The sequence below is a fragment of the Buceros rhinoceros genome, unplaced genomic scaffold, assembly GCF_000710305.1.
Source record: "Buceros rhinoceros silvestris isolate BGI_N320 unplaced genomic scaffold, ASM71030v1 scaffold19842, whole genome shotgun sequence".
Lineage (NCBI taxonomy): Eukaryota > Metazoa > Chordata > Aves > Bucerotiformes > Bucerotidae > Buceros > Buceros rhinoceros.
The window spans coordinates 5,103-24,966 of NW_010399696.1; the positions used below are offsets into that span (position 1 = coordinate 5,103).

Below are 19,864 nucleotides of genomic sequence, written 5' to 3' on the forward strand. Positions count from 1 at the left end.
TTCCAGGTGGTGGCAGAGGACACAGGGTGAGTTTCCAGCCATCCAGCAGCTGCTCCCACTGACGTAAGCGAATGGCACTTGCCATGCCAGCTTTGTGGCAGTGAGATTTAACCAGCCTGCCAGCCTTCCCTGTATGGATATTCCAGCCTTTGCCCTCCATACCAGAGAGGCTTTAACTGCCTGGCGTGCTTGACTGCAGCCACATTTGACATTCCAGGATAACCTGTGCTGTAGTGTCCGTGCTTGAGCCCACCCCTCAGTCACAAGCCCATCTGTATGTCACATCTCTTCCTCAATAACCTGAGGTGTCATGGGCCACAAATAATTCACCCTTATGTTGCCAGTCCAGATCCACCTCAACCTCAGCAGCCCGATCCACCCCCGCTGGTTGTTCTGATGTTCCCCAGTGGCCCGACTCAGGAACGCAGGCATCCACATGACGCACTTTCACAGTCAGGTTCTCTACCCGAGCTGCAATATCTTGCTATCACTCAGCAGCCTGGATGGGTTTACCTCTGCGCTGCCAGCTGCTCCACTGCCATGGCTGTAACCACCCCCCAGGGCATTTGCCACCATCCAGGAGCCAGCGTAGAGAAGGAGCACTGGCCATTTTCCTTGCCCAGTAATGTCTGAAGCCAGCTGTATCACTTTCAATTCCACAGACTGGCTCGATTCACCTTCTCCTTCAGCAGTTTCTCCTGTTTCATTTGTTCAAAGGCTTATCGTTGTTCAGGGCCCCAGCTGAAATCATTCTCCTTCTGGGTCAGAGGAGACAGAGAGGGTTCACTACCTGGCTATAATGTGGAATACAAATTCTGAAAAAAACCCACAACACCTAAGAAACTCGTGTCTCCTCTTTACTAGTCGGTGCTCTCTTGTTGATCACATCTATCAGGATCTGGAAATGCCCGTCTTGCCACTTTATTCCTAGAAACTGGATCTCCTGTGCAGGTCCCTTGACTTGACTTTGCTTTGTGGCAAAAATGGCCTTCAGAAGGACTGGCACTACTTTCTGCCCTTTCTCAAAAACTTCTGCTGCTGTGTTGCCCCACACGATGTTGTCGTTGATGTACTGCAGGCATCAGGAGCTTCATCCTGTTCCAGCACAGCCAGGATTGGTCCATGCCAAGGTGGAACTGTGTTCCCACCCCTGTGGGGCAGTCGATTCCAGGTGCACTGGACACCCCTCCTGGCGAAAGCAAACGGTGGCCTGCTCTCCGCTGCCAGAGGGACTGAGAAAAACACGTTAGCTGCATCAGCTGTGGTGTAACACTTGGCTGCCTTCGACTCCAGTTTGATTTGAAGTTCTAACACAACCACCACGGCAGCACTCAGCAGTGGCCCCTCTTCCTTCAGGCCACAAGAGCCTGCTGGCAGTCTCCAGCAGACTTTCATGTGGCCTTACAGGGCTGTTAAGGATGAGCGAGCCCTGCTGACCACCCCTTCGCTCTCCAGTTGACAGATCAGCTGATGGATGGGAATCGGGGAGTCTCGGAATGTGCGATGTCAGCAGCCGTTGCTCTTCAACGCTCAGCAATCCCGCAGCAGAAGGTTTGAGAGACAGGGGGAAGCAGGCAGCTGTTTAATTTCCTCTGTCTCCAAGGCAGCTCTGCCAAAAGCCCGCTGGTACCCTTTTGGGTCCATGAAACACCCTCTCCTGAGACAGTCTGCGTCAAGGATGTACGGAGCCTCTAGGCCAGTCACAATGGGGTGCTTTTGCCACTCCTTCCCAGTTAGATCCAAGTCAGGTTCCAGTACTGTTAGCTCATGGAGTCCCCCGTCACCCCAGAAATACAGGTGGTTCTGTCCTTTTATAGCACTAGGGTACACGGTGCTCCAGCGTCCGCCAGAGCCTTACAGTCCTGTGGGTCTGATGTGCCAGGCCATCGCAGTCCAGTAAATCCAACTGTCCCTTTCCTCCCCTGGCTGGAGGCAGAGCCCCTCTAGTCCTCGTCATCATATTCACTACTCACTTCTTCTAAGTACATATCAGAAGCGCCTTCGTTAAGATCAGGAGCAAGACCAGCCCTTCTACACTGTCTGGGGAACTGCCCACGGGAGGCTGGAGCAGAGGCTCTTCTGGAATAACCCCCTCTTGTGACTGTTTCTCCTTGCAGCTCATGTACTCGGGCCTCTAGGGTGGAGGTAGGTTTTCCATCCCACTTCCTCATGTCCTCTCCATGGTCACGCAGGTAAAACCACAGGGCGCCCCGTGGTGTGTATCCACTACACCCTCCCTCTTGAGCTGGGCAGCACCTACTCCTAACAGCTGAGTTCCGGGCCCGTATGGGTGGGGAGGAGGACATGTCCTCTGCAAACTGCCGGATCTTTTGGGACAGCTTCTCCACAGCCGCCAAGACAAGGGTGGAAGTGAGTTCTGCTTCATGTTGCCGGAGCCGGCAAACACATTCATTCACCGTCTGTCCATATTTCCAGGTCATTTCTGCCAGTGAGTTGGCATACATCGATGGCGCGTTCCGGATAAGCTTCTGCCACATGAGGCGCGTGCACTTGACTTCATCGGGATCTTTGGATGACTCCTTGTCATCCAGGTGAACATAAATCACCTCCAGCACAGCCAGTTCCCTCAGGTACTGGATACCTTTCTCCATGCTGCCCCACTTGCGCGAGTGATTTGAAATATCTTCCTTGGAGACATACTTTTTCTTCACAGCTAGCAGGAGTCGTGTCCAGAGGCTGATGGCTGGTGCCTCTCTTCCCATCGCCCTGTCAATGTACTCGTCCCGGCACAAGGATACCATCTGCCTGATTTGCCTACCCTCTAACTTCAGGCTACTGGCCTTGTTATCCCAGCACCGGAGCAGCCAGGTGATCACGTGCTCGCCCGAAAGACGGAGGAATTTTCTTCTCACACGTCGCAGCTGACTCGGGGTTAGGGATCGGGAGGTTACCGCCTTGTGAGTGAGTTCTTCCTCTTCCTCCTCCTCCTCCTCTTCTTGTGAGGACTCTGCTTCAGAGTCGTCTTCCTCATCGTCATCTTCCCCTAGACGAGCTGACTTTCGCTTCCGGTATTTCTTCCTCTGCACAGGGGCAGCTGATTCCGGCACAGGCTGGTTCTCTGGTTCAGCTTCAGTGTCTGTCGCCGGGGCTGGAGTAGCCTGGAGAAGAAGGGGAAGGTGAAGGAGTGGGGGTAAGTGTTCCCCCTCATCTCCCCCATAGATTGTCTCTTCACAGGGAAAATGTAAAGGGTGTCATTATCAACAGCTTCCGAGAGACGGCTCCCAAAGCACGGAGAGTACAGCAATGGTGCGTACAAACACCCAGTTGGTCTCACGACTGGTAGTTCTATCATCACGAGCCAGTGTTACACAGGACATCACCATGATACCCTTAACCCAGCCCCCAGAGGGGACAAACAGCGCAGCGGGGAACATGTGCGGCAAGAGAGGTATTCCAAAACACACCGCTGAGAACAAGCATGACAACTCTGAGAGCAAGCAAACCACCACTGCGACCAGCAGCTGTGAAACTAACACAGTGAACGCTGGTAACAAACTTGTTCGAACGCGCTCTGGCCAGATCTGTCGTTATCTAAACCCTCTGAGCCCCAAGTCAGGCATCAAAAAGGACAGTCGTGGCTTAACCCCAGCTGGCTACTAAGCCCCACGTAGCCACTCAGTCACTCCCCTCCAGTGGGATGGGTGAGAGAATTGGAAGGGTAAGAGAGCCAACTTGTGGGTTGAGATACAAACAGTTTAATAACTGAGATAAAATAATAATAGTAATAGTAATAAAAAATTGTAATGAAAAGGAAAATAACAAAAAGAGAGAGAAATAAAAGCCAAGAAAAACAAGTGATGCAAATGAAAACAATTGCTCACCACCACCCAGCTGATGCTCAGCCTGTTCCCAAGCAGTGTCTCTCGACCAGCTTTCCCCCCAGTTATATACTGGGCATGATGTCACACAGTATAGAATACCTGTTTGGCCTGTGGGTTCCGCTGTCCTGGCTGCGTCCCCTCCCAGCTCCTCGCTGGTGGGGCGCTGTCAGAAGCTGGAAAGTCCTTGACTCAGCGTCAGCACTGCTCAGCAAGAGCTAAACCATCAGCGCGTTACCAGCATGATCCTCACCCTAAATTCAAACCACAGCTGCTAGGAAGCAGCTGCTAGTCAAAACCAGGACAAACAGGTAACGCTAAAGCACAGAGACCCACCCTATCACATCAAAAGTCCTTCTCCTAAGGGGCACAGCAAGGAGCAGACGCGGGGACCTCAACCTCGTGCCACTGTGAGACATTCCAACCGAGTCAGATGCTGCAATGTGGAGACCTAACTACACTAGCCTTACCTGTGTGGGGAAAGGTACTTGGATGCGTCCTTCTAGGATGTTGTCGGTGGTGATCTCCACGGAACGAGTTAGCTGCAGATCCTGCAGAACCAAATGATAGGGGACCTGCGGGAACATCTCCTGGATCTGATGGGCCTGGAGAAAGCAATGTTTATACAGTCAGTGTCAACAGTAAACACAAGTTAGCTGGTTTCTCAGCAGAAAGAGACTAAAAAGTTAACCACTCAAAGATGCTGCTTATGATACGATCCATAAAGATCTATACAAAATTCACACCAGTGACTGGAAGTTAGATCAACACTGAAAATAAATTTAAAAAATCATTTTTCTTTGTCTTGGATGGGAATAAGTTTTTACAAGCTACGCTCTCCAGCCACCCTGCCTACAAACCAGTTTAAGAGGGTCTGCAAGCTCGTGAAGTAAGCGAAGCTGTCAGAGAACTGTCATTATTGAACTTCAAGTAACTTAAAAAATACCCAAATTAAATAGAAAAAATGAGGGCAGACAAATAATACGCTTTTAGAGTCCAACAGCTAGACTTCATTGAATATGACAACCTGTATTTTAACTAATGCTGAAAGTTACAGGGTGGGGCTGGACCTGGAGAACAAGAACACCACAAAGGGCAGACGGAGTTTTGAGAGCAAAGCAAAAACAATACCGCAGCTGACGGCGAGTTCAAACGCAAGCAATCCTTAACCGAAGCCCACTTGTGTCACAGTGTCCAGTAAAACCAATCTGACCTCAGACGGAGAGTTCCTGCATATTTAGCTGATCAATCATCTACCCACACCTGCCTCAACCCCCTTAAAAATCGTGGCCTTATCCTGGTGAGCCTTAAACAGCAGTGAAAGCTATGGGAGGGATCAGAATACTACATCGCTTCCATGGGACACCGCACTGAACCTTTCTGAACGTGTGTCACGCCTTAGGGCTGGGCTGGCCACTACAGGAACGACAGATGCTCTCTATTACCAACCCCCTCCCCAAAAGGGAGAAGGAAGGGAGTAAGGGAGAGAGACTTACGGACCGGAAAAGAAATCTAAAACTGCTTTAATGAAAAGAATAATAATAAAATGAAATGCCAATACTGAGCCTAGCCCCGCTGACGGCACCACCTCACCATCACCACTGATGCTGTGGGCAGATCCTGGGGAAGGCCCAGGCTGGGCTCAGCAGATGGGAACCAGACGCAGGAGCTGGAATCCAGAACTGGGTTCAGGAATGCACAGATTTGGATTGAAGGCAGAATGGACAGAGTCCTCATCGGACACCAGCCACTGAACAGTAGGCACAAGCGAGCGAGACCCTTGCGATCCCTCAGCTTTACACCCAATATGACGTGTATGGGATGGAACACCTTGTTGGTCAGTGCTGGGTCACCCGTCGTGACCGCTCCTCCCTGCGGCTGCGGCCTCTCACTCACTGCACCCCACCGTGGGACATAGGATTTAGCAGTGACCTTGGTCTGCCCAGCAGAAAGTCTAAGCAAGAGCCTTTCTGCACCCCAGTCCCTGGCAGTAACTGTGAACATCACGTGTTATCACTTCTGGAAGCAGACACTGCAAAAACATGCCATTAACTCCAGAAAGCGCAGTCACTGAGAAGAGGCTGAGCTCGTGTGAAGTGGAATCACTGACCAGAATGGGTTCTGCTCTAACCCAAACCAGGACGATCTCCTGCAGCACACAGCAGCTTCAAGAACTCACAGGAAACGGCACTTCTGAAGCTCAGCAGGTTTCAGGAGGCCGTATCCTTCTCTTTGTGCTCCATTAGAGCAGTTACGTATGAAGTCAACAAACCTGGGATTTCACCCTCAACACCCCTACCGTCATCAAGAGCTGAGAGAGAGCCCCGCCTCACCCTGATGAGACACTCAGACAGAAGCTGCTGTCTGGGAACTTAGTGCTATTAAAAATATATAGTAAAAAAAGGCAAAAGCTGCAGAATGGGTTTGAGCAGTTACCACAATGACTATATTCTCTGGTTCCAGACTCACACCCTTTGCTACTGCAAGTTGTGAGCGAAGGTAAGTACTGAAACGCAGCACTGAGCAAGCTGAGAAATCCTGCCTACCTCCACAGAGAGAACAGGAATTCTTCTCCCTCATTTACTCACCTCCAGACCTGTTCTTGCATCTCTGCACATCCGAACCAGCATACAGCCCCAAATCCATAATAAAGCTGCCCTCAACTCAAAAAAACAGCTTTCATGTAGCACCTAAACACTGTTTTGACTTCCTTCCCCCTTATGTTCTTCATCTCCACGTACCTCTTCCCCCCTCACCACGAGGTGCAAACCAGTAAAGCAGCCTTACCATAGCGTTCAGCTGGGAGTTGCTGGCTTGTGTGATGCCGAGGATGTTCGTGGTATGCATCACTTCTACAGAAAAACTGGGCAGCCAGCTGGCAATTCGAGAGCCTAAGAAGAAGAAATCACCAAGAAAGTCATGCAAGAGTATGAGGTTCTCAGCTGGCAAAGCACTTCTATGTATTTCCACAAGGTAGATATGGGGAGTTCTGTACCGCAACCCAGCTCTGGGGTCTCCCTGACACGGACATGGCTGGAGTAAATCAGCTGATACTCTTCAAACACAGTCTCATAGTGGCTTAACAACCTGAGGGCCAGAAGACGACCATGAAAACAACACATCCTTGTTTTCTCAGTTTAATGTTCCCATTAAAGAGAGAATTAAAATATTCCAGAGTCAAAACTCCAGTTCTGAAATACATTAATAGCTCCAGCACTCCTGCTTCTAAACAGGCTGAATGCAGTCCCAAAACGGGCCAGCTCCATGTGGCTGGCACCACAGAAAACGTTCCTACAAATGGACACAGAGTCACCAAACAAAGCAGCTGTTACAGTGGTGTGCTTCAGCTCCACAGGGCAGGGGGCCAGCTCCCTCCTCCTGCACGCCTGTTTAAACAAACACAGGGTTTACTCTGTGCTGCCACTCCTGCCTCCACAGTCACTTTGCAGCTCTCCAAGCCACATGTAGAACTGAGCTGGTTACGTGACTCCTTCTAAGAATAAGCTTTTGCAGACTTCAGCACCTACCCAGAATCGCAAGATTCTTGTACACCAAGTGGCAAACGGACTTTCAACAACCTCACAATAATTGGGGATGGGGGAAAGATCCCCTTCCAGACCTCACCACAGCGGGTTTTTTTCCTCTTTGTCAGGGATCAGCCACCACCTGCTAACAGAGACATGAGCTTCCCCTGTTACCCACGGCACGCCGTGAATAAATGCTGGTATTAAAGCTGCTAACCACAACACATCTCTGCAGAAGGACCCTAAGAAACATACAGGTGTCGGACCTGCACAAGCAGAGGCACGGTTGAAGTTTCAGCTGAAGCACAGACAGAGCTCCCTTGTACAAAAGGCTGTTCCCTTTGTTTCTTTGAGCAGCAGCATTGGATATCCAGTCTGCCCAGCTCACCGTCAAAGTGGAAGAAGTGATTGTGCTGGTTCAGGCGTGGTCTGCCTTCTGCCACCGCCGCGGGGACCAGGTTCTCCTCCAGGTTCTCCCTCTGGTTATCCTCCCTTACGTTATGGCTGTCAGTGATATTAAGAGACATTCTGCAGGTGGGGCAAGATGTGTCTTGTTCCAGCCAGGACCGCAGGCAGGAGCTGACAGGAAAACAATAATATCTTGGTGAGCTTGCAGCATTTTTCCAAGCTATCAGTATTACAAGTGCATCAGGCAGCTGTAGCCTGTTCCATACAGGACTGCCCAGATGCTCCTTGATGAGCTCTGGCAGAGGCTTCATATTTCTTTCAGCTGAAAATGCTTGAGTGTTCACTTTTTATAAACAAGCATGCAGATCAACCACAAACTTAAAACACTTTCCACGTTCGTTGTCCCTAAACAAGCAAGTTTTGCCTAGAAGGGGATACATAGTGCGTCTCTTCTCTCACTCCTTCATCTCCAAGTGAAAAAGGACACCAAACATTACAATGCTCTGCCACCTTCTCATAGCAGTTCTGCTAGTGCTGTGGGGCAGAGGCACCTCCGAAGATTTTCAAGCATCATTTCAAAATATCAATAGCCAAATCACCACAGAAGCGAGAAGAAACAGCTTCAGAAAAAAAAAAATCCCAAACTATCATTTTAGATACAGAGAAAACAACTTTCTGAAGAGAAGACCCTGGCCTTCTCAAGTGCTCAGTAGGGGATTAAATATTCATACGATTCAGTAGCACTGGCAGAGGAGTTTCTGCTGCGGAGGCACGTTATCTCATTAGACTTCTTGGAACACAGATAAATATTTATGACAAGGTTTGTCATAAATGACAACGGCTTAGTGTACAGATTATCACCCCTGGTTTGACAGTTCCCAGAGAAGTAAAAAGCTATTTGCAGAAAGCAACTTGCTGGTATGACACGGCAGGGACAACCGACCTGGCCACGCAGGTTAATCACGTGGCCCTTCAGAAACCCGATTCAACCCCCATATCTCCTCTCATTTTTAAGCACAGGCATGAAAATGTAAGTACTGCTATAAAAGACCTGCGAAAACGAGCTCAGCACACTGTCTCCACAAGCATCTGCCTTCACTGAGTGAGCGTAAGAAACAGGGTAGAGAGAGATCCTTTGGCCAAGAGCCTCCCAGTTCCAACCACCAGCTGCTGAGGGACGTCCTCAGGTTATCTGGTCAACCTCTGACACCCTGATGGACTCATCCCCCCAGAGAAATCATATAACCAGACCCAGCCTCCACCACTGTCCTGGAGGACTTGTCACCACATCAGGACGGACCAGATAAAAATATTCCTTTTCTCTTCAAAACTGAAATTTGATAAGTATTTAAGAATCTAACTCCAATTCTCCTTTCTCACTTGAAAATCAGCACACATCATGGAAGAGGGGACGCACAGGATAAAGCAGGGGGAAAGAGCATGCTTTACTCATCAGTTACACAGAGTTGTAACCAAGGTATGTAACTCGGCACTCGTTAGATGACAAGCTGCATACCCTTAGTTTAGGGGGGAAAGAACGCACCAGGTAAAACGACCCACACGTGGAAATGGCTGCCGAGAACATGACTTGTACTTGGTTATTAGAAGCAGACCAAGACAACACGGGCAGTGAGCAGTCACAGCTCGGCTGACAGCTTCCTGTCACCCTGCTGTGACTTTCAGACATGTCCACATGTCCCTTCCTTCCGGCCGTCAGCGCACCCTCTCCAGCCCCAGAGACGTACTTGTGGAAGAGATGGCCACAGGGGAGCTTGCGGGCGGACTGCATGGAGTCCCAGCAAATGGCGCAGTCGTCATTGTTGGCTGCCAGCTCCTCTGGAGTGGCAACTGCAAACCTACAGCAAAGAGAAGGGAAGAGACAGCAGTAATGAGCACACCGGCTCAGCACGGCCACCTGCCTAGAGAATCCTGCACTGAGAAAACCTCATCCTCCACCTGAACTTTCCCATGGAGAGGTGTGCCAGCAGGTTTGCTGGTTCTTTCCATGACTTAGATCCACTGCAAAGGACCATACACACACACATCCCTCCCGTGCTTTCTTACAGGCACTTCTTTTTTGCACATCTCCACATATGTGCTAAGGGCAGGTATCAAAGTGATTTAAGATTTAGTATCTTCCAGTAAGTATGAACATTAGGTGGAGAACCTCGTTATAATCGGTATAGACCTGGCTTATGTCATTTTTCTAAATGACTTTTAATAGCTGTACCCATTAAGGTATCTTCTTGGGATCATAAGAATTTACAGTCTGACTAATTTTGGCCTCAGACTTCTCCAGCCCCTATTTGTCTTTAATTTTTCTCTTACTTTAAACTGCAGCACCACAGAAGCAGCTGCTACATCCCACCCAAACACAGACAACACAGAGACAAGTGATGTCTTCACAGTGCTGCTGGTATGGAACATATCTGAAGAACCACACAAACGCAGGGAGCTTGCTGCCATTGGCAGCGGCAGGAAGAAGCTAGAACATGGTTCTTCCAGAATAATCAGAATGACAGAAACACACCAAGTCGCTCAGACCAGAAGTCTAAGATACTTGCAACTCAAAGAGCTTTGTGAGCAGCTTAGAGGGCTTTAGCAGCTGCATCTTACCGGGAAGTTGAGGATGAACTTTATGACCCAGTTCCTAACCTGGTATTACAGCCTTCAAATGTCATTTCTCCAGGAAAACCTCAGGCATTTCTAGAGAAGACAGTTTTCTCCTCAGGACTACAGCAGCAGGCATCAGAGCCAGCCGAACCCACCCGAGTCCACAAAGAAAACGGTGCAACAACGTACCAGAAGAGAAAAACTCCCTGCTGCTCTTAGAATTACTAAGGACACAGCTGAGTTGTGAAAAGCCCGGCTCAGACACGCAGCAGCAGCTGGCACACCACCAGGCTTCAGCGGGCCTCTGCATTTCTCTGTATTGCCTGACCACAGTGGGGCGGACTGCAGTAATCCCAGGGTGCTGAGAGCTCCACCACAAGTAGAGTCTGCTTAGCGTTGGCTTCAGGTTTAATAAATACTTACTTAAAGCTGAGCAGGCTCTAATTAATATTTTGATTTCATTTCAGGCCGTAACTGAATAGTATGGCCTACTGAATTCACGAGCATTTATTTCCATCACAGCCAAAGCCAGTATGTCAACTGGAAGAGGCAGAGTTCTGCAGAGCATCCATGAGAATACAGGAGGAGGAATACTGGACAGGGGACACTTATTGGACACTTATTGCCAGCAATACTGCTATTACAAAAGTAAATCTTATATATCTGTTAAAAACAGAAAGGGTGTCCCAGTAACAAAGAAAATGGGAAAAAACATCCTCCAAGCGTAAAGACGAGCCAAATTTGGAAGATTGCATCTCTCCAGCTTACACCATGCCATCATGTTTCAAAGGCAGGTAAAAGAAGCCCAATTTATTCACCAGGATCCTCTCTGCAAGTTCCACACCGAGATCCCAGAGCAAACAGGAGGCTCACCTAGCTTCCATGTTTCCAACCACACGCAGGTAGTTCTTGTGCCGCCGAATTCTTCGCTGAACCTCGTGGAACAGGTAGCGCAGCTGCATGAAGATCACTAGGCTCGCCATCGACAGCCAGATATTGCCAAACAGCTTCGGAGGGAAAAAAAAAAAAAAAAAAAAAAAAAGTGCAGCGATGAGAAACAAGCACCATGGGAACAAGAGGCCACCAGGAGAAAAAGAAATGGAGAAACTGGCACTGGAGGATTTTTCTGTTGTTGAGACCGGTCAGACTGACCACACGTGTGCACTCATGACGCGCCCAGGTACAACCTCGGCAGCGCAGCATTTATCACAAGGATAGATTGTACTTGGTCCTGTCCAGCTTAATGTCCCCTGCTGCCAGTGACAATCACTCAGTCTGATATTGTTCAGTAACAAAACTAATTAAACACCTATTAAACAGATAATTACACAGTAGTTAATACTCCATAACAAAGTGATTTGTGAGAATCTAATGACACGGGAGGAAAGAAGGCCAGAACCCCCACCCCTACATCTTCCTCTTCATTTATTTTGGTTCCTAAAATAAGCAAAGCAAAAAAAAAAAAAAGAAATATGCGTGTACCCAGTACCCTCTAAGGCCAGTTCAACATTATGTTCAGTGTTTCATACCAGCATATGAATATGATGCATCAAGTCCAGCGAAAGCAAGGTTAGCTCCATGACAAAATCCGTGTAGTAGACGTAAGTGCCTTTGTCCTCCCACGTTCCTTCAAGGTTGAGATCCCAGAGATGAATTCCATATCTGCAAGAGCAGGGAAAACAGCATTATTCCATCTTCTTGTTACATCGCATGTCTCGCATTCAAACGACCTCACCCATCTTTCAGATGGCTTCTGGACATGGGCTTTTTGCCTGTCCTGAGCCCAGTGCCCACACGCTGCGCTTTCCTGCGGGAGTTTAAGGTTATGGGTTTCAAATAGCAAAATTTTAAAAAGGCAAAAAGCAATCAAGGCTCAGCCCACACTGGCAGCACTGGCACCACCAGCTGACAGAGAAGATGTAGCATCTCCTAAAAACTCTGCCGGAACTGAAAGCCAGCCTTGGGATTCGAGTATCTACAGACACACATTTTTTAGCCCATGAGGGGTCTCACAGACCTGAAAAACCAACAGTGTCCTGACAAAGAGGTTCTGTGCCACAGGTCACGTCCTACACGTGCACATTACAGGTACATGCACATGCCACTTTTTCAAAGCAAAAGTTCGAGATGAAGATCTGAGGAGAAACCCAACAGAATGGCACTAAGTAGCCTCTATCAACCCTCACACAGCAGCACCAACACATTTTACCACCCACAAAAGCTATCCAGGCACTGCAGAATTCACAATTAAACACAGCACCGGCCACACTGAACCACCTTTGCCCATCTCCAAACGTGCATCTGCAATTCTGCAAGGCAAGGACAGACACCCCTTCAACCAACACGCTTGAGGCACCACATTCTTGAACAACCCGCAGCATGCTGGCTACTCACCGTAAAATGACGTGAGCAGTTCTGACTGTCACAAGCACAGACTGCAGAAGAGGGAGGGAAAAAACAAGAGAGACGTTAACAACATTCCGGCAGGGACAGTGGGGCAGAGACAGGAGCTGAAGGGCTAAATCACAAAATGCATTTATTGCAGCCTAGTAAGGTCCCGTGACCCAGCAGTCACTACAGATGACTGCGTGCACAGTACACCCGTGACAAACACAGAGCTTGTAAATACCCATAGAAGTTGTTCTCAAACACACCATGCTCTTGGAGCAGCCACCACATCACGGCTGTTACATCTCACTGTTCCCCCCCCATAAAGGCCCACAGCGCCTCGTCCCTTCATCATGCCCTCTGCTGGCACGTCACCCAGCAGGGCTGCTGCTCTCACCACAAACATCTCTCATTAGAAAGTTGAATTAGCACTAGCTGCTCCTGCGAGGCACATTAGGAGACCCTCTCCTGTTACCCTGTGTGGGGGTACCAGAGACAGACCACATCTTTTCACAGGAGGTTTCTGGCTACAGAGAAACTTTGGGCAGGCCACAGAGGACAAGTAAACCCATCAAATTCTAACCATACAAGTGGTGAAACAGAACTATTACCTGAGCTGCGGGATGGACACACCACGAAGCACAAATGTGTGTCAAAACCAGTTCACGTGGCAAAAACTCTCCAGCAAGGGAGACATCTGTCAGGTAGAAATCTGAACAGTCTGCTCTGCGGCTTTCCAGAAGTTAACGTTGCCGAGACCGATTTATACCGGTTAGTGCCGAGGCAGGAAGAGCATCAGAATTAAAAGGATGAGCTGGGGCAGATTTGGTCAAGGCACTGCCCTCTGGTTCCTCCACTGCTACCAGAAATGCATTTCAGCATTCCAACAGGAGAAACATTTTGCAGAAAATACCACCCTGCATCACAAGATGTGTAACTTGTGAGGGTTACAGTGTATTCAAATCTTTTAACTGAATATTGCTATCATTACACGGCCTGAACTGAGATGTATGAAACAGGATCAGGGGACAGCTGCTACAGGAACAGTCATTCTTTCTTACAGTAAAAAAGATGCCAAGGTAGACAGACTGGACATGACTTGCTACACTGTCACTCTCTATATATAAAGGCAAAAAAGCTTAAATGTTAACCCAAAAATACAGGTGGTCCTTATTCAGCCTTCTCCGGGCATTCGCACATTTCCCACAAACCCTCTGCAGGAAAGAAAACGCTGACAAACACCACAAAGCAAGGAGGAAGCCTGACTAAAACCCCAGAAAAACATCTGTATTGCTTGACTGAAAACTCCGAGGCATCAAGCTAAATCGATGCTTGCAGAGTCAGGAGAGAGATGAACAACTTAATGTAATTAAATACGTGCTAATTGAATACACTTGGCAGCGTCCCTCTCGAACAGCAGCACACGAGCCACCAGCAGAAGAACAGTTTAGTCTGCAAGATTTAACGCTTTTTGCTGTGAGCTTGAGGACTGCCACGAGGTGTCACTGCCAGGGCCTGCGCAGAAAGAAACCTCAAGGCGTTGCTCCACTTACACCAGTGCTGGGAGTTAAAATCAATGAAACCACTCGCCGTCACCAACTCTGTACAGGGCATATTTAAAATGTTCACCAAAGGGCAAGATATCAGACAATTTTACAGGAGAAACAATTAAACAGACCAGAATTCTTTTGCTCTGCAAGGAAGTAAGAAGGGGAACAGGGGAAGGGTCTGTAAAATCACAAATGGTCTGAAGAAGAGTAAACGGGGAACAATTCTTTGCAGTTTTTCACCACAAAGTTAGTAGATGATAGCCTGGGACATCACCAGAGGGAAGATCCAGAACAACTCAACTTTTTAACTGTGGCATTTGTTGTCTCTGGGTATTGTGGAGGCCAAAGTATTCAACGAACCATCAGACAGCTTTCCAGAGTCCACTGGAGGCTATCAAACCCAACAGCCCTGTGCAACCCTCGCTCAGGAACGTCCTCCAACACCAGCTGCTGCCAGCATGGGTAGGAGACCCTTTCCCACACATTCCCCACTAATCTCCTTCCTTTGCTGCCCACCAGCAGCACCACTGGCTGATCCACAACAGATCCACAGCCTGCCCGAGGACCACACATCTCCGCTGACTGAGCCGCTCCTTCGTTCACGAGCGGACAGAACAGCTCCCACCAAAATGAACAGCTGGGCCCATCCTGCCACTCCAAACACACGCACAGGGCACAGCGCTACGGAGGCAACGCTTCGGCACTGCTCCCCGATAAACCCACTCCGTGCTGGTACGAAGCCGATACATCCTTCTGCCAAGCCGAGATAAGAGCCACCCCACCCAGTGGAAACCCTGCCAAACCCTCAGAACCCTTCCACCACGTCAGCACAAATCTGGCCTTGCATATTCTCCTGTTTCGGGAAAAGTAAAGCGACATGTCAAATAACTGAACTGTGGTGTGACCAGCGCCACATTCTCCTCCTACCAGCTGGCTGGTTTCTCTCCTCCTCACTAACTCGAAGTAGGAATTCAAGGTAGAGGGAACATAAACTGTTCATGCTGCTCGTTATCTGAACTAAGGATACACTAACACAACTGGTCACCTCCCCTGCGCTTGAGATTATCACTTCCTCGGGCAGAGCACAACAACCCACCATAATGTCAAAAACATGCTGATGTCCGTGCCACAAACACGCTGATGTTTGCTCTGCATTGCAAAGGGTTGCAGAGCACACACACAACTCTTTACACAAACATAAGCAAACCCCATCACTATGATCTAAGGAAAGGGTGTTGGTCTGAGAAATGGAACAGAAAATACAGCCTCCAAGAAACACGCTTTCACGTGCACTCTCCCCCTGCAGCCAGTTCCGCTAACCTTTCCTGCAGTGCTCATGAAGCACCACCATTATTTTTTCATAGGCTGCCATCTGATTTCAGCATCATCTTACAGATTTATCCTTTTCTTCAGACAAGGATTTTTTGCAGGCTTAAACTCTAAAGCAAGCAGATCTGGCAGCTACTCTAAAACAAGGAAGGGTTGTTTGCATCTTCGGTCGTTTTGAGTTTCCTCCTTATGGGAAACAAGAAGAAAACCCTCCGCGCACCAAGATACCCCCAAGCGCAGGGTGAAAAGCAAAGCAGAAACCACGGCGCGTTCGAAGGAAGTCTCACCTCTGCTGCCATGAAAGCCAGTGTGTGCACGCCGTGGGTGTAGCCAACGACGCCGCAGATGACCGCTAATCCACAGCAGGACAGCAGCATGGCTATGAGCAAGACCAGGACTCTGACGTGGCTGCTCATGGGGGTGGTAGGAGAGAAGGAGAGCTGCAACGTAAATATATGAATATGTAAGAGGCTTAAAGGAGCGCTTCATCCACCCTGCCTTCCATAGCCACCTCACCAAACAAGCCCTCATTCGGGAAAATCTTTTCCAGAATAACACCAATTTCACAACCTTGACCGTGCAGCACGGTAATAAATGACACAGAATACAGCTAAAACCACATGCCACCCCAGAGGCTCGCTGGTCTTGCTGGCGTTCGCATTCACCAGCCTTTAAAAGCCAGAAAGGATCGTTACAATCACTTGATGCAACGTCTGGGTGACCCGTGCAAGAAAACCACCGACACTTTCTCACACGGCTGCTTCTGCCTCAAATCCACAGCACCTGCTCAGGGCGACCACGTGTTTAGAAAGACGCCAAACCTTCGTACACAGTCTTTGAGCAATGAGAACAATTGTTCTGCCAATCTGTCACCTTACAGCTGATCGGAATTTGTTCAGCTTTATCTTGCAGCCTCTAGTTCTGCCAATGCTTTTTTCTTCTGGAAGAAAGAGAAACCTCCCCCAAAAATTTCACTTGCAGCTAGAGACTGCTGGACAGATTTTCCTGAAAACAGCCATCCTGTACAGCAGATTAATCCTCTGAACTACCTTAACGGCAGGCTACACCTCGGCTGCCTAACCCAAAGCTGACCCAGTATTCAGGTGGTCCATCCCCTCATTTTCAGGGCAGGAAGGGGAAGACCAGGAGAAGGAAAGAAGGAGCTGCTCACTCTGCTCTGATTAATGAAGTTGACTCCCATGTTTTGTTTGTAAATTGGTTCTTCCTTCCTTATTTATATCTGGTTTAGTTCCACACCCTCAGGCTTGCAGGGCAGATCACACAAGTGCCGTTTGTCTAAGTGAAGGATTACGATACACGCTTTGAATGCAGAAGGAATGTAAGAAGGCTTTCTTCCCACGCGAGCTTTGCTCTTTCACAGCCTTTTGAATGCCACTAAAAACGTCAGGTGACTGCCTCGGTCACTCCTGTCTCCATTTCCCTAACCCCAGCAAGCTCAGTGCTTGGCTACTTGTGAATTAACAGGCCTTGCTGGATATCAATTACAACAAAACTGCAAAGCACAAAGCTACCAAATTCATGGACTCGGTTTAGTTCAAACTTGTACTGCAGGACAGAGGAGCTGAGGGAAATGCACTGCCCTTCAAGGGCAAGAGTCACTGGTCAAATTCCAGTTCCTTCTCCCTTGCCTAGCCTGCAGTTTCTGCCCCTCTACTGAATTTATGCTGGGTATTAACAGAAACAGGGAGGCAGCTTCTGGAGAAAGTAGCACTGAGAAGTGTAAAGACATTGGGAGATGTAGGGGCTTGAACCCCGAGCACAGCAGAAACAGGCTTCATGGACCAGTCCTAGAGGGCACCAATCTAAGGGATGTTCTCTTATCAAGATTTCCTCACTAAGGAGAGGTATAAAGACATCTCAGAGTTATGTAACAGTAATTACAGGGCACATACAAGGAGCAATTTATCCCAGAAAATTAGTATCTTCAGCTGCATTTGTCTTGTGGGGAAACCGAAGGAGTAAGATTGACATCGCACTTTAAAGCAAGTACTGGAGGTGCACGTGTGCAGCACTGCCGGTGGGGAAAAGGTCTAAACCAGCTGTCTGTAACCGATCGTGCGCCAGTGCCTGAGCCAGAAGCAGAATTTACACGTCCCAACTGACAGCCCTTCAGCAAAACTCACGTATTCAAAGCGATCCTTGCAGAGCTGAACCATCAGATGAAGAAACACAAGTCCAGAGAACCAGAGGCACCACATCACCACTTCTTCCACAGTCTGAACATTCAGCACTCCGAAAATGAAGATGAACTTGTAGAAAATGAAATTCCAGAATTTATCCTTCAGGTGCTGTAAAGGAAGACATGTGGTTACCGTAGTGAAAGCACTAATAATCCACATGCAGGGGAGGAGGGAAAAAAGATGGCAGAAGTAGAAATGCGACAGCACCTTACCAAAAGCCTGGCACAAACACATCTTGAATAGTATTTGTTACCCTCAGTGAATGAAAACCATGTCCTGAGCACCCACCTAGCCCTCTGTACCACCACAGCATAACCGTGCAACTCAGCACGCAACGCAGTTCCCTGCTGAGCACAAACCAAGCGTGAGCTCAGCCTGGCTCTCCACGGCCAAGCAAGGCGGCTCCTGGGCCGCAAACACAAAGTTCTCTTTGCCAGGAGAGCTGCCACGGTCACTTGTACCAGATGCCCAAACAGCCTAGCACCTCGCTTCCAAAAGGCTGCCAGGAAGGACAGATGATTAAGAAAAGATGACAGAGTCTGCTCGTACAAAGCACGATGCCTACAGCGGAGAATGAGAGGGATAAGCAACACCAAAAAATTATCCCCACGCACATGCAGCAGGAAAGAAACACTGTGACAGTCTCAAGCAGCAGAGAGCGAGCTTGTTGGGGATTAAAAAAAGCATGAAATAAAACATTTTGTAAAGAAGACGATGAAATCACCAGGAGTTTAGTTAAGACAGGCCCAGGATGCCTTCACGATGCTGCTGGTTTTGGCTTGCCAACATGAATAACCAGCTTCCCTTTACAGGAGAACTGGGACGTACTCCCACTGCCCAAACAGATCCACGCTGCTACTGCTTTTCACTGCAGCTTTTAAGAGGGTAGAGGACAACCTGGAAATTATGCCACATCCTTATAATCAACACGGACTGGAAAGCAGACCTGGCCCAACGCAGGTGGACCATGTCTTGTTTTTAATACGCTGTCCTTAGAGGCTCTGCGGGGCGTGAATCACAAGTATGGGAGGCTCTGGAAGAGCCGTGGTTATTAACGAAGCTTCGCACGCCTCAGTTGTCCCCATCAAAAATCATCGTGGCCTGATTTCTCCTCAAGAACTGCATTCAAACAGCGCTTCTTTAAAAGGTGAGCAACTTTCAAACCGCTGCTAGTGCATTTACACAGAGGAACTCACACACTTGCCTTTCTTTTAAAAACAAATAGACGGATGCTCTTCGAACTCCTTTTATCCTGTTTTGAAAAAGCCTGGGCTTTAATGGTTCCCTTGCTGAATTGCTAAAAGCCTTCTCACCCAGCCCAAGAGCAGGACTAACCAGTAACATTTAACCTCACGTCGTTCTAAAATTTACTTTTCTTGGGTGCCATAAGCAAGACAGCGTAGGAAAACACACCGGTCGCGCACCTAGAAAGGATGAAACGCGACCCTACCCGAGGCACGGCGCTGCTGCCTCACCTGCCGCTCGCTGACGCGGAGAGGCCCGAACACCACGCACTGGATGAGCTTAGCCACCAGCATCAGGAAACAGCAGGCAGTGTTCACCAGCACCTGCAAAGAAAGCCAGCAGTCAGCGACAAATACTTCTGCCCTATTCAGAAGGCAAGAGAGAGAAGGGGCATGAAGAAGTCTAACAAAACCTGTCATTGTTCACAGAACAGTATTAGCTGCCTTGGCATTTTTTTTTTGGTGAAATTTAAGCCTGGCCTCTTCCAAGACTCACACAGTAGCTGGAAAGTCACTTGACTTTTTTTTCTAGACATCCTAACACAGTCAGTTTGATACATCAGCATATTCAACAAACCAACCTGTCTCCTCACAAACAAATCGGTTTAGACATATTAGTAAATTTGAGCACCAAGGAATGTGGGGGCAAAACTGACAGATCCCCCAAGATGCTCATTTCGTTTAACACACAGCACAGGACAAAACTCTTGTTATGGGAGCAAGACTCAGATGTTGTCTCAGAAGAGACTGAAGAGCATTGGTCCCTCC

General features: G+C 48.6%; 1 protein-coding gene across 1 annotated transcript in view; it reads right to left on the reverse strand.

Annotated features, from left to right (window-relative positions):
* AMFR (autocrine motility factor receptor, E3 ubiquitin protein ligase) overlaps positions 1-19,453 on the reverse strand; it is a 22,194-nt gene extending 2,741 nt beyond the window's left edge. The window contains exons 1-10 of the mRNA XM_010131592.1: positions 19,328-19,453; positions 17,796-17,960; positions 15,939-16,091; positions 12,779-12,819; positions 11,914-12,046; positions 11,258-11,391; positions 9,517-9,627; positions 7,752-7,942; positions 6,627-6,730; positions 4,310-4,444 (exon numbers count right to left, since the gene is read on the reverse strand). Coding sequence (XP_010129894.1) covers positions 4,310-4,444; positions 6,627-6,730; positions 7,752-7,942; positions 9,517-9,627; positions 11,258-11,391; positions 11,914-12,046; positions 12,779-12,819; positions 15,939-16,091; positions 17,796-17,960; positions 19,328-19,390 — 1,230 coding nt within the window. The 5' untranslated portion in view covers positions 19,391-19,453. The remainder of the gene's footprint in view (positions 1-4,309; positions 4,445-6,626; positions 6,731-7,751; positions 7,943-9,516; positions 9,628-11,257; positions 11,392-11,913; positions 12,047-12,778; positions 12,820-15,938; positions 16,092-17,795; positions 17,961-19,327) is intronic.
* Between the last annotated feature and the right edge of the window lie 411 nt (positions 19,454-19,864).